The sequence below is a fragment of the Poecilia reticulata genome, unplaced genomic scaffold (assembly GCF_000633615.1).
Source record: "Poecilia reticulata strain Guanapo unplaced genomic scaffold, Guppy_female_1.0+MT scaffold_441, whole genome shotgun sequence".
NCBI lineage: Eukaryota > Metazoa > Chordata > Actinopteri > Cyprinodontiformes > Poeciliidae > Poecilia > Poecilia reticulata.
Genome location: NW_007615206.1, coordinates 1,939 through 14,411, shown reverse-complemented (window position 1 = coordinate 14,411; position 12,473 = coordinate 1,939). Strand labels below are relative to the sequence as shown.

Genomic DNA, 12,473 nt, shown 5'->3' with positions numbered 1-12,473 from the left:
CATGCTATCAGGAAGTTTTCATTCAGTAACTCTGGATTGTTTATTGTAATGGAACCTGTATTTGCCTTTGAATGTTAAGTTTTATACTTGGATTTTTTTGGCAATTTTGGCTCTTTGCATTATTTAGCCTCTTCAGAGCCTTCATATGTTATCAATCTGTTAAAGATAGTATTACCGATAGCAGTACAATTTGCAGAAAGCCTGTTTTCTTTAGTTTTCTTCTTGGAAAAAGTTATTAAAAACAAGATTTGTCTAAATTAAGGTGAATTCATGGTTCCTTTTCCACATAATGTAACCGGTAGTGTTTATGATAAAAAAATAATAATAATAATTATGTGATTGGTATCGGTGATCAGTATCGGTGATCGGCCCTCATGGGTGATTGGTATCGGTATCGGCAGGAAAAAAACCTGATTGGCACATCTCTAATTTTTCCTATTATTGCTATTATTATTTTTTTTTTACATTGGAAAACACATTTCATTAAAATATACAATTAGTCTGTTTTGAAATAAACATGATGAATCAATATCAGACCAGCAGGGCATTTGGCACAATAAGTCTCATATTCACACATCACTGAGTGTGGATCAACTTTAATCATCAAAACACAAATAAATGGAGTGCTCGCCTGCCGGTAAATGGTAACTCCCAGGAGGACCACTGAGGTACACAGTGCATGTCTTCTGCTTGCTGGGACTAAAGCGACTGGCTGCGGGTTGTCAGCTGTACAGTCTAACAGCTGCTGTGAACAAACGTGCTGACTGCTGAGCGCAGCAGACTTCAGTGATGCCAGAGCGGGTTACAGAGGAGTAAGTAAGGGAGACAGACATCCCCAAACAACACATCAGATTCACATGGGATGTAACTGCCCTGTGGAGTTTGAGCAGATCTAATTCCTATTCTCAGCCTTTTCCTGTCTGTCTCTTTTGGTCCATCTATCTGCATGTCTTCCTTCTTTCTGTGTCTTACACTGACAGACCGGAAGGCATCAAGTATGCAGCACATGCATCTAAGTCAATCAGCCCACACTAGCCCTGCAGTCTACCACTCCCCTGGGTAGCAGGAGTGCAAGACTGGGGAGGAGGAATTCCTGTGTAGTAGGCACACAAACCTCAACAACCACTTATCTGCTACTTAGCAAAGCTAGCAGGAGGTACTCTATAAGTGCAGTACTTTGATTTTAAAGCTTTAATCAGAGGCAATGTCAAGCCCATTGTGCTATCTTGGGCTGGTCAGATGAAATTTGTCTCCAAAACTCCACTGTTAATTTATGTGATCAGTGTCTCCAGACAACATTTAAAGGTGAAACGTTAACCGAAATGGATAGAGGTGTCTACAACTCTCCTGTATACCTCTGCCAGACACACATGTTTCTTTCTTCTTAATATTTCTCTCATTCAAAGGAAAACCTGCAGTGCACATATTCAGTATCTCAAACAGGGAGCTCTTTTATGTCTCAGATGTGTGCTCGGTGCCTGCCAGGCAAGACATGATGGGAACACAGCAAGCCTTACATCTCTCTTAGATGCACAGTTGATGACATGGCTCAGACGTTGTAAAGGTGACAGCTTTGGATTACATTGATCACAAAGTGTACAAATCTAGAAACTTTTTTTAACTGTACTTGCAATGACAGAACAATAAATGAATAACTGACCACAAATCACTGATTCAGTATGCCAATATGTGTCTTCCCTGTAACCTATCCAGCACAATAAGTGGCTTAAACTGAACAGTAGTGACAGTAATATTGACAAAGTTGCAAAGATGTATTGAGAAGTCTGGAAAAATATAGAACTTGATTTTAGTATTTCCCAGATCTGGAAAATAAAAAGCATTGATTAAGTTTTATATTGTCAGAATGTAACCTTGTCACCGTCTTCGTTAAGTTGTTGGTAATATCGGCTAATCAGTCAATCACATGGCAACAACTTGGTTCATTTAGGCATATTGGTGAGTAATAAGACTCACTGAAGTTCAAGTCAAGAATCAGAATAAAAAAGAAAGGAGATTTAAGAGACTTAAGTGAGGCATGGTCAAGACAGGCCGATATGTGTGTGTTTCAGAAACTATCGATGCATGATTTTCACATACAGGCATTGGTCAGGTGTGCAGAGAAAGCACAGAAAAAGAGAATGTATCCAATGAGTAGCAGTTAAGGTGTTTTGTTGACCACACTACTCCTGGATCACTTCAGTGTGCTAAAAATAGGAAACTTGGACAACAATCAACAAAGAATCTGAAAAAAACGGGTGTAACTGACAGACAAAATGCTGCATTACAAACTGATTCTCAATTTTAGTGCCGGCGTTCACACGGGACTGTCAATAATTGAGATGTCAAAAAAGTTTATCATCTTCAACTGGTTACTTGAGCATGTCAATGAGTTCACTCTACCCCAATGGCTTCCATGGTAACCAGATTTTAATCCAATAATGGACCTTCGGGATGTTGTGGAATGGAAGGTCATGCATCATGGCTGTGCAGCTGACAACACAATTATGTAAACATAATTAAAAGGAATGTTTCCAAAAATTTTTTTTTCTGGTATCTTACCAAGTACTAAAAGAGTGCATCAGATAAAGTACCCAGTTAGTGTTTGTCTTTTTTGTTAAGGATCTAAATTTCACATAACAACTTGGTCAAGCTAGTGTTTTTGATTGCCTCAGAAGTTTATTCAAACTTAGATATGGTTAGGATAACATCAACTTTACCTTTATCTGTCATGTAAAGTTTTGAGTTTAACATTCATGGCATAGTTATCTTAGAAAGAACATGTACATGCACGTATGTGCAATTGCTTCAGTTATAGTGGTTTCCACCATAATGAAGAAGAAATGCTCCTTGCTGTCTTATGTACTGAGTCTACAGTTTTTCATGGGATTTACACAATTTATAGAAAATGATCAAGCATTGCAGTGAATGTACTGGCATTTGAATTGAATTGGTCTTTAAACATTATCTTACTCTGGATCAGTAGGTTACACAATCCTGGGGAAAACAGCTGACTTGATAGATGTGCAGAAGACAGTCATTGACACCCTTTACAAGGAGGATAAGCCACAAAAGGTCATTGCCTGAAGAAGCTGGTTGTTCACAGAGTTCTGAACCCAAGCACATTGACAATAAATTGAGTGAAAGGAAGGAGAAGGTAGACCAGCAATAGGGACAACAGCAGTCTTGAGAAGATAGTCAAGGAAAATCCATTCCAGAAGAGCCGTCACACAGAATACGAGACATGTGCTACAAATGTCACATTCCATGTGTCAAAGCGCTCTTTCCGTCTACCAGGAAATGTTAAAGCACTTCATGTTTCCCTCTGCTGAAAAGATGTATGGAGACGGTGATTTTATTTTCCAGCAGCACCTGGCGCCTAAACACACTGGCAAAGGTACCAAAAGCTGGTTCTATGACCATAGTGTTCCTATCAAAGAAGGGAGATGAGCTGAAGGCAGCTATCAAAGCAATCTGGGCTTCCAGTGCACCTACGCAGTGCCAAACACTGATCGCAGAATAAGACTTCTGAAATTATGTTCTCTGGGCAGATTAGTCTAAAACTGAATTATCTTTACACAAAGACAGAAGAATGGTTAAACCTAAACTAAACACAACATTAAAAGAAGTAAACCTCATGCTAGCTGTGAAGCATATACTTTGAGTTTCTCCTACATGATATTGGGAATCTTTGTTATCAAGCAAATACACATGTACCAAATAAAAAGACCAATGAATGTAGCTAATGGTCCGTGAAGGCCCTGGAAAGAAAGCTGTGACCAAAAAATGTTTTGTTTGGTGAGTGTACCAGGCTGTGCCAGGTGTTGGAAGAAGATGAGGTTGCTCAGTCACTTTCCCAAGGGAAATCTGGCATCGGTTTCAGTTAGGAAGATGACTAAAGCTCTACTTGCCAAACCGCCTGTCTGTAAAAATTTTAATTGGATAACAGAAACATTTCTGACCTTCTTCCAAGGACTTGGCTAGCATACTGACCCATTCAAAAAGAGGTTCACACGCAAATCCCAAGTGAAGAAGTTGAAACAAACTGGAAATAACATTATTTCCTTTTCTGTTGGCCCTAATGCACAATCACCTACAGCAATTTATGCTGCTCAGCATTCCTGCTCCATAAAAATCTAGAAAGTTAAGATTTTCTTTCCTTATGGATTACTGCAAGATTCAGACAAAGATACAAACATGCTATTAAAATCTAAAGTGCTCATGCTGATGGAAGGACTAAGGCAATAAGAAACAATGTGATCTAAATTCAATGAGTCCTGTAAAGAACAGAAAACAGAAAACAACCGTACTGAAATGAGGTATTGCTAATCTGCAAATGCACACGCACCCCAAAAAGATTCTCTTATTCTTAGGCTATGTGCACGCACAGCAGGAAGAAAATTGTGTCAACCTTCACAGTGAGTGATCCAAAAATAGACCCTTATCCAACCGAGGATTACATTTGCAGGCACACAAAAGCCCATGATAATCTTTTAATTTTAGTAAAGAACAAAGCAATTAAAGCAAAAAACATAACAAAACAGCCTGTGACAGTGTAAGCTTCTTGAGCAACACAAAGGGACTGAGGCCAACACGTGAGCTGTGATGAATGCAGACTTGATGGGACAGCATCTACGGCTATGAAGTCCCTCAAAGACAGACTCCCAAAATGTTGTGATTTAATTGAAAGAATGTCTCTTCAAAAAGGTGCTGGTCTTATGACACAGAGCGTAATCTTTGTTAATTGACCAAAGTTAATTGTCTTTTGCATGTATTACCAAGAAAATAGCAGATTTGTAATATCATATGACTTTGTAGTCATATGATATTACAAATCAGTTTTTTTTTTTTTTTTTGTATTTTATGGACAAAATAGTTCCATGATAAAATAAAGACAGTGTAATCAACGTGAATCACTTTCAAACCTTGCACAATATACACTGTGGTATATGTTGTATGAAGTGTGTCCTTAGACGTCCAAAAACTCACAAAAATAATGGCACTGAGCCTGGACTTAAAATTTTTTACTAATGTACCAAAAATTTCTTTTCCAAATTGTATCCTTGCTTGGATATCTTCTGGCTTACCACAGGCAAGTATATATTTATTTTTAAACGCATGTTTAATAAACAATTAGGTCACTGTGTTCTCTCTCAAGGTACGCCTGCAAGTCAGAAGTGATATATGTTTTTTTCCTTTCTCATTATCATTTGTCTCTTCATGATTATAAGCTTATAAAGATGCCAGTTGTCAATGATTGAAGCATTCATCAATATTTTGATAATCCATCCATCAATCCATCCATCCTCTGTTTATCCAGGATTGGATTAAGAGGGGAGCAGCTGCGGATGGAAACACATACATCCATCTGCCGTTATCCAGCTTATTCTGGGGGACATCGAGGTATTCTAATGATGGAAGATTTAGTCTCTCCAGTGGATCTGCTCCAGAGTCTGCTCCCAGTGGAAAGTGTCTGGGAAAGCCAAAAACTGCAGGTTTGAGCATCTGGTTTGATCAGATGCTCAAACCACCTCAACTGACTTCTTACAGTGCAGAGAAACAGTGGCTAGACTCAGCTCCCTCTCCATGACACTCTATCTATAAGGCTTGCATTTTACATATTGCAATCAGTAATATTGTAATATGTAAAATTTACGGACATATACACATGGCGGTGTATACTATTTTGCCCAATATTAATATGGTACAATATTTTAAAAAATAACACAAAGGGGTCTTTAATTAATTGCTTCTCTCAAATTAATTTTTAGTTGATAAGAGATACAGTATTTCAAGTCTATTTGACCTTGAGTCTGTAACAGTAATGACAGGAGTCATTGTGCACAGATATTTCTTGGAATTTTTCATTCGTAGTTTTTTTTTTTTTTCACTCAGTCTGTTATATACACAACCTTTCAACACAGTGATCTGAGACAGAAGCAGGAGAAGAAGATTTATTATTTAAGAACTGTCTCAAGATTCAAACAAATAGATCCTCAAAGCAGAATGAAATAAAATGGTGAAAAATCACTGGTTTGAGCTGAGCTAAATTAGGTAGTTTTTATCAATTTAATCGAGGGAAGCAGAATTCAGCTTCTGTGCATGACAAATCTGGAACAAACTCATAGAAAACAGCAAAACAGCTGAAACACAGTTTGTTTAAATCAAGGCTAAAAATCCCACCTGCTTAGAGTTGCTTTTGATCCACAATAACCAAAACATGGACCCACATATTTGACGTGTATTGATGATTCTAATGATGAAACTTGACAGAATAATGTCTACTGTATGACGTGTTTATGATGCCTTTATGTTTTCATGATGTAAAGCACTTTGAACTGCCTTGTTGCTGAAATGTGCTGTACAAATAAACGTGACTGATTTTCATGGTACACGGAACATGTAAACAAAAGCATATTAGAGAACGTAACTGATTTGACTTAAAAATAGCAAACCAATTATTACTATTATTGCTGCTAAATAATATTATTAAAACATAACTTATTCTACTTTCAATGACCCTCACTATAGCAGTCCATTTTTGCAATATCATAAAAAAATACAGAAACATCCTAAAGAAATAAAAATAAAACAAATATTTCCAAAGACCCCAATTAGATTTTGTAGTAGGTGAGGAAAAACTGTAGTGGCTTTTCAGCAAGCTGTCTGGTAGTGCACAGCAACAACAAAGAACAGTTTAAGCTTAGCACCCCCATGTACCACTATTTAGCTCTTGCCCTAAAGACTATTACAGTATTTGTTTTTTAAACAAAAGACCACTGAGAAGTTGAGATTTGCTGCAAGAATAAACGCTATTATGAACCACAAAACTAAAAAAAAAAAAGAAAGAAAGAAAAAAGTCGCATCATCATACTGCAAAGTATTAATTTGGCAACAACAGAAAATACAGCAGGAATCTGTCTTGAATGCAGCTTTGGTGCGACTAGGCAGAGCTGCAGATGAAGAATTTAGGTTGGACGTAATTTAGGTTAATGCACGACCCAAAGCTAACTGTGCTGGTGGCATTGTCATGAGTGCGCAACGCAACAGAACAGGCTGTTTATTGTAGCCCACACGTGGCTTTCACACCTCTGCGGCCATGCAGAGCCCAAAGAAATAAATAAAGAAATAAAGTTGGATCATAGTCGGCGGCGCATCTTCAACAAACCCGACCAGGATGGCGTCTCTGCAGCCAATGTCTATTCAAAGGCACCGATGACAAAATCAGCACAAATAAAACTGACACTGCAGCGACAATAAACCGCTCCCAGGACACAACTTGTGTGTGTTTTTTCTAATTATTTTATAGAGCGGAAAGCTTTTTACTTCTGAACGCATGTAGCCTGTGAAAGCCACAACAGCTCGGGAAAAACACAAAGCTGGATTTCCATGATACCCCCAAAGCAAGCTGGATGTTTAGGGACAGCCGGAGGCAAATCCAAAAACACCACCTTCAACACACCGGGTCGTAAAAGAGGAAGGGAAAAAAAAAAAAGGAATGACTCTGCTTATTGCACCGCTCCACTCTTCCTCCTCCTCCTCCTCCTCTTTGGTCTCAGGAACGCAGGACAAGCCCTTTTCCCCGCATTCAAGGCGTAGCGGCGCAAAAATAATGTGAAGGACACCCCGCCTCCCCTCGTTCCCTCACCTGGCATATCGTCTTCAAAATCCATGTCGTCCTGTCCCTCGTCTTCATTACTCAGCGACCCCGGCATCTTTATCTCATAGCCCCCAAACCCCTTTTAGGCTGGGAATACTGAAAGTTAACCCTCCAGACGCCGCAGCACAGTCTCTTTCTTCACCCAAAAAGAACTCGCTCAGTGGATTTTTTTTTTTTTTTTTTTTTTTGTCTTGCAGTCAAAACAGGCTTTTTTTCCTCCAGGCTAAAAAAAGAAAGAAAAATGAACATTTATATTCTTTTCCCTACAGATCTATATCCAGGTCTTCCAGTCTGAAAAATAAGAAAGACAAAAATGGAACACACATGCCCAGATTGTGACGTCTGGTCTGTTGCCATGACGATGCATCCCATAGTTTCTCCACAACTAGTTAGTCATACTCTCCTAGTTACTACTTTAACTAGTACTGTGGGGAAAAAAAAAAAACACCACAGAGCATCTCCTTGTGCGGCTAATGGAAGAATGCATGCCAGCGCCTGTCTGCTGCACGCTTCTCCTTGCAAGTCCGGGAAATTCAGAGCCAAACTTCTGCAGCTTTCTGCCACAGCTGCTTCGCACATCGCTCACAGCCGCAGCTTTAAATGTACAAACAGAGGCAAGCAGAAAATCGTAGACATTGATGAACGGTTGTGTTTTAGCACGTCAAGACTGAAAAAAAGATTCGACTCTAAAATGATTTTGTAGCAAATAAAATCAAAGCTGTTTTATGTCCTGATTTCCGGTCGTTCGTTGTCAATCGCTACCGCAGGTGCACAGCGGTACATCTCACTATGGGAGCCTATAAGTTTCAGGTTTATCAAACTACAAAAAAATAAAATAAAATAAGTGTAGACATTTTAGTGATATTAGTTTCTATTATTAAGCACTAATAGCCCAGCTTTTGCAAAGCTTTGCTTCTGTTTTTTTTTTGGCCTTAAGCAGCCAAATAAGTAATCAAAAAGATTTAACTCTGACAAGTACATTTATATGCAAACTGTAAAACAATGACATGTTTTAGTTATCAGATTTATGAACTTTCCCAGTAGTTTTATTCTGAATATTTCCAAGGTTCAGACAGATTGGCAAGAGCATGTTCCTACTATTCATCGCAGTCATGGAACAACCTATAAAAATTCTTAAACTAAAACCCCATCAATTCATGAAGTTGGAATGCAGCTGCTTTTCTTGAGATCACTTTGTTTGAATTTCTGTCATTTCTGTTGTATTGCTTATTGCACATGTTTTACATAGTTTGGACTTCTGTGGTTGCTAACATCTTACAGAGATTTCTAATCTTGAAGGGACTTTGTGAAATAAAAAGCTACAAAAAAATAAGAAACAATACAATATGAAAAATATTCTGGACACATTTCTTTTGTCTGGTGAATTTTTATTAAAGACATCTGGTTTAATCTTCTTCTTCCTCCTCTTCCTCGTCCTGGTTGATCTGGAAGTAGCGCAGCTCGTAACTCTCCTTGGTGTTCGCCACAACCCGCAACCAGTCCCTGAGGTTGTTCTTTTTTAAATACTTCTTGGTGAGATATTTCAAGTACCTAAAAGACAGAAACACAATGCTGAATTTCAGTTCAATCCAATTCATAAGATAAACTCAATTCAACATTATTGTATTTATTGAAATCATGTTTTAACAGTATAACATCTGAATGAATCACAAAAGCAATTTATTGTCCTCATAGCTGGATCAATAAGTTTTGTTTTTCACTTCAGGTCATTTAGTTTACATCAAGGTTAGATGCAATATTCCTAATTGACTTCTTTCAGGTACAATGTATAGTGCTCCATTTAAGGATTGGTGCCACAGTCGCCCTCTGGTGGCAATGTTGTGAAAGCTTCGTGCATCTCGTTCCTTTTGAAAAAAGAAACGATACATACCTAAAAAGCAATTCTAACGTTTGTTTTAAGTAATTGTACATTAATACAAGTCTGACAGATGTCAAAACTTTCAGGTTTAACTGTAAAACCTCATAGTATTTATATGGAAGAATAGCTGGCTATAGCAAAGGTGCTTTTAAAAACTTGATGCCTATATTTTGTGCCAATTTAAAAAGCGCTTCTCAATGCGTGTTAACTGTGAAGATGTATTGAGTGGTTTACCATAAGCCACCACCCTCCCATAACCTGCTTGTTCCTCAGCTCGTTCTGAACACCAATAAAAAGCTGATTTGTACCAAACACAGTAAAGCAACAAATCTCATGCTCATTTTTAAAACATTTTTTTTAAAACCAAACAAAAGACCAATCCTTAAGTTATTTCCTGTCCTGTGGAACCAACCCCATGGTTCTGTCAACAGAGAAGACACCTCTTTTAGTCAAAGAATAGGCTAAAACTTTCCTTCTTTATATTTAAGTTTATATTTAAAGTGTAGTAGGATCTGCTGAGCTATTTCTGTAGTTATGGTTGAGGCTGATTGAAGACACTTACACCTTTTCTAACTCTGCTACTTTCTCCAACTACTTTCCACTGATGCTTCATCTGTAGTTCTTGTTGTCAATAACTTGGTTCTCTTTCTGTTTTTCTCTTCAAAGAAATTACACTCAGGGTAGTTATTCTGTTTAGCTGTGACACTTTTCTTGAGTGAAATCGGCTGAATTATTGCAATCAATAGCTTCATGTAGTTTTATATAGATGATAAACCTGTCTGTTTAACCTTGAGACAGGATGGAAGTTTGTTCCTGTTAAAGGAGAGTTCTCCTTTACACTGTTAAGATATGCATGCTCAGTATGAAGTAAAGTTAACATCAACGCAGTCCAGCAACCACCAGCTGCATTTCCTTTACAAAAGTGAGCAAAACCTGTCTATATTTGACTAACGTAAAAAAAAATAATAATAAAACACAAACTCACAATTGCAGTGCTTCCATTAAATGAAAAATGCAATTAAAAACACATGATTAAGTTTGTTCATGCAAAAAAAGTCATGAAAAAAGCGTTCCGAGCCTTCATCCTCCAAATACTTCCTGTCTTCTTCTTAGCAGTTTACATGTTGACCATGTGACTCATGTTATGTGAAAAATGTGTTTCCATTTCACTAAGCAATTAATCAAAAACATTTGCAACCATATACTAACTGCAAAAGACAAAGCCTTAGGCAAAGCATTCAACATGGCATATCTTTGGTGTTATAGACAACTATTTATCTACAGTTGTCAAATATATTATATCCTTCCACCACCCACCCAAATACAACAACCGTCAAGACTGATGGTAAAGCACCGCTGTGTTTGTGTGTTCACTTCAGCAGCACGACAGTGTTTTGATGCATTTTATACCTCTTTGAGAAGGGAACCTCTGAGTTCACGGCAATTTTACTCTTGCTCCTCTCAATGGAGACCACTCCTCCACCAAGGTTTCCAGCTTTGCCGTTCACCTTAATACGCTCCTGCAAGAACTGCTCCTGCATGCGATGAGGACAAAGGAAATAGAAAGGATTAGAAGTCAGTAGAAAATAAGCCTTTATGTGATATAAATAATAATAAAAAAATACATATTTTTTTTTCCTATTGCCCCTGAAAGGAGGTGTGTTTTTCCCTTCGGTGAAAACAGCAGTGTGTAGTAATATCACATTGGGTTTGGTCCAAATTAAGTTGGCATATACCATCCAGCACACAGGTGTTACAAACATGTTATTGGAGTGTAAATGAAGGTCCTCACAAAGTTGGCAGCATCCATGATCCCGTCCTCCACGGGATGAGTGCAGTCCAGAGTGAACTTCAGGGTCTGCTTCTTCCTCTTTCCACCCGGTTTCCTGGCCACCACCTTCTTCTACAATACAAACACAAACGCATATGTTTGTTTTAAACATATGTCGGCAAATGGTAAAGTGAAAGTTTTTTTGTTTTTTTTTCCTTTGGACACATTCTTATCGACTTGTTACGCTAACAACTGCTAACATTAGCTGTACCTCTCATTGCAACGTGCCTTCAAGTTTATACATTAATTAAAGGTAATAAAAAGACTCAAACAGACAAAAGGTATGCAGCATGTTAGTCCGACTACAAAGACATATATGGATTACAAAGAGAGTAAAAGACACGTTCTCTCTGTACACTTTTTACGGGACTATTACTCACTATTGGAGCCATGGCTGACACGCTGAGCTAAAAGGAAGGAGCTGCGGCTGCGCAGGAAGTAAAATACCTTCCTGATAAATCGATTGAATCACGTTATCTGAAGTTGATTAAGTAAACTTCTCACACGACAAAATAATGTTTTCAAATGAAATTGCAAGTTTCGAATTTGCTGCTGGCTCACATTTTTATTTGTCAACAAGATACAAGACTGTTTATTGTGTTTGAGTGCATTCTTTTGAATATAAGATAATATATGAGTAATAGAAGAAAGACAGCACGTTTTTATCTGATATTTTGTCAAACATTATTGATTTTGGAATCTACATTAGGTATATGCAGATTAGTGTGGTTGTGCTGATGTAATCTGGCTTTGTATAGCACATAAACCATTAAAATATGCTTCAGAAGAATTTTATACAAAAGAGAAAAGCAAAACTAAAACAATTTGTAAATTACATAATTTATAGTTACTGATAATGTAAAAAATTAAATAAAATAGTTTAGTCTCATTTCACTTCTCTGCAGCACGAGGTGCAATGTCAGAATAGCTTTGTAATCTGGACTCACAGACAGCAGCAAGAATATTAAATGTCCCTTGTGAACTTTGGCAACATTGGGGGGCTGGCACGAGGTGTGAGGTGTCAGCTGCCTGGTGGACAGACCCCATCAGCCGACTATTGAAGAGTTTCTGCATTGTTGCCATTCCTGCTGGGGGTAGCTGATAGC

At 37.9% G+C, this 12,473-nt stretch overlaps 1 protein-coding gene across 1 annotated transcript; it reads right to left on the bottom strand.

The window, feature by feature from the left end:
* Positions 1–9,028: 9,028 nt before the first annotated feature.
* LOC103461002 (60S ribosomal protein L22-like) lies at positions 9,029–11,829 on the bottom strand. Its single transcript, XM_008403318.2, has 4 exons — positions 11,748–11,829; positions 11,329–11,439; positions 10,947–11,071; positions 9,029–9,208 (listed from the first exon to the last, which is right to left on the bottom strand). The coding sequence occupies exons 1-4, from the start codon at positions 11,757–11,759 to the stop codon at positions 9,064–9,066; spliced, it is 393 nt and encodes a 130-aa protein (XP_008401540.1). The 5' UTR covers positions 11,760–11,829; the 3' UTR covers positions 9,029–9,063.
* Between the last annotated feature and the right edge of the window lie 644 nt (positions 11,830–12,473).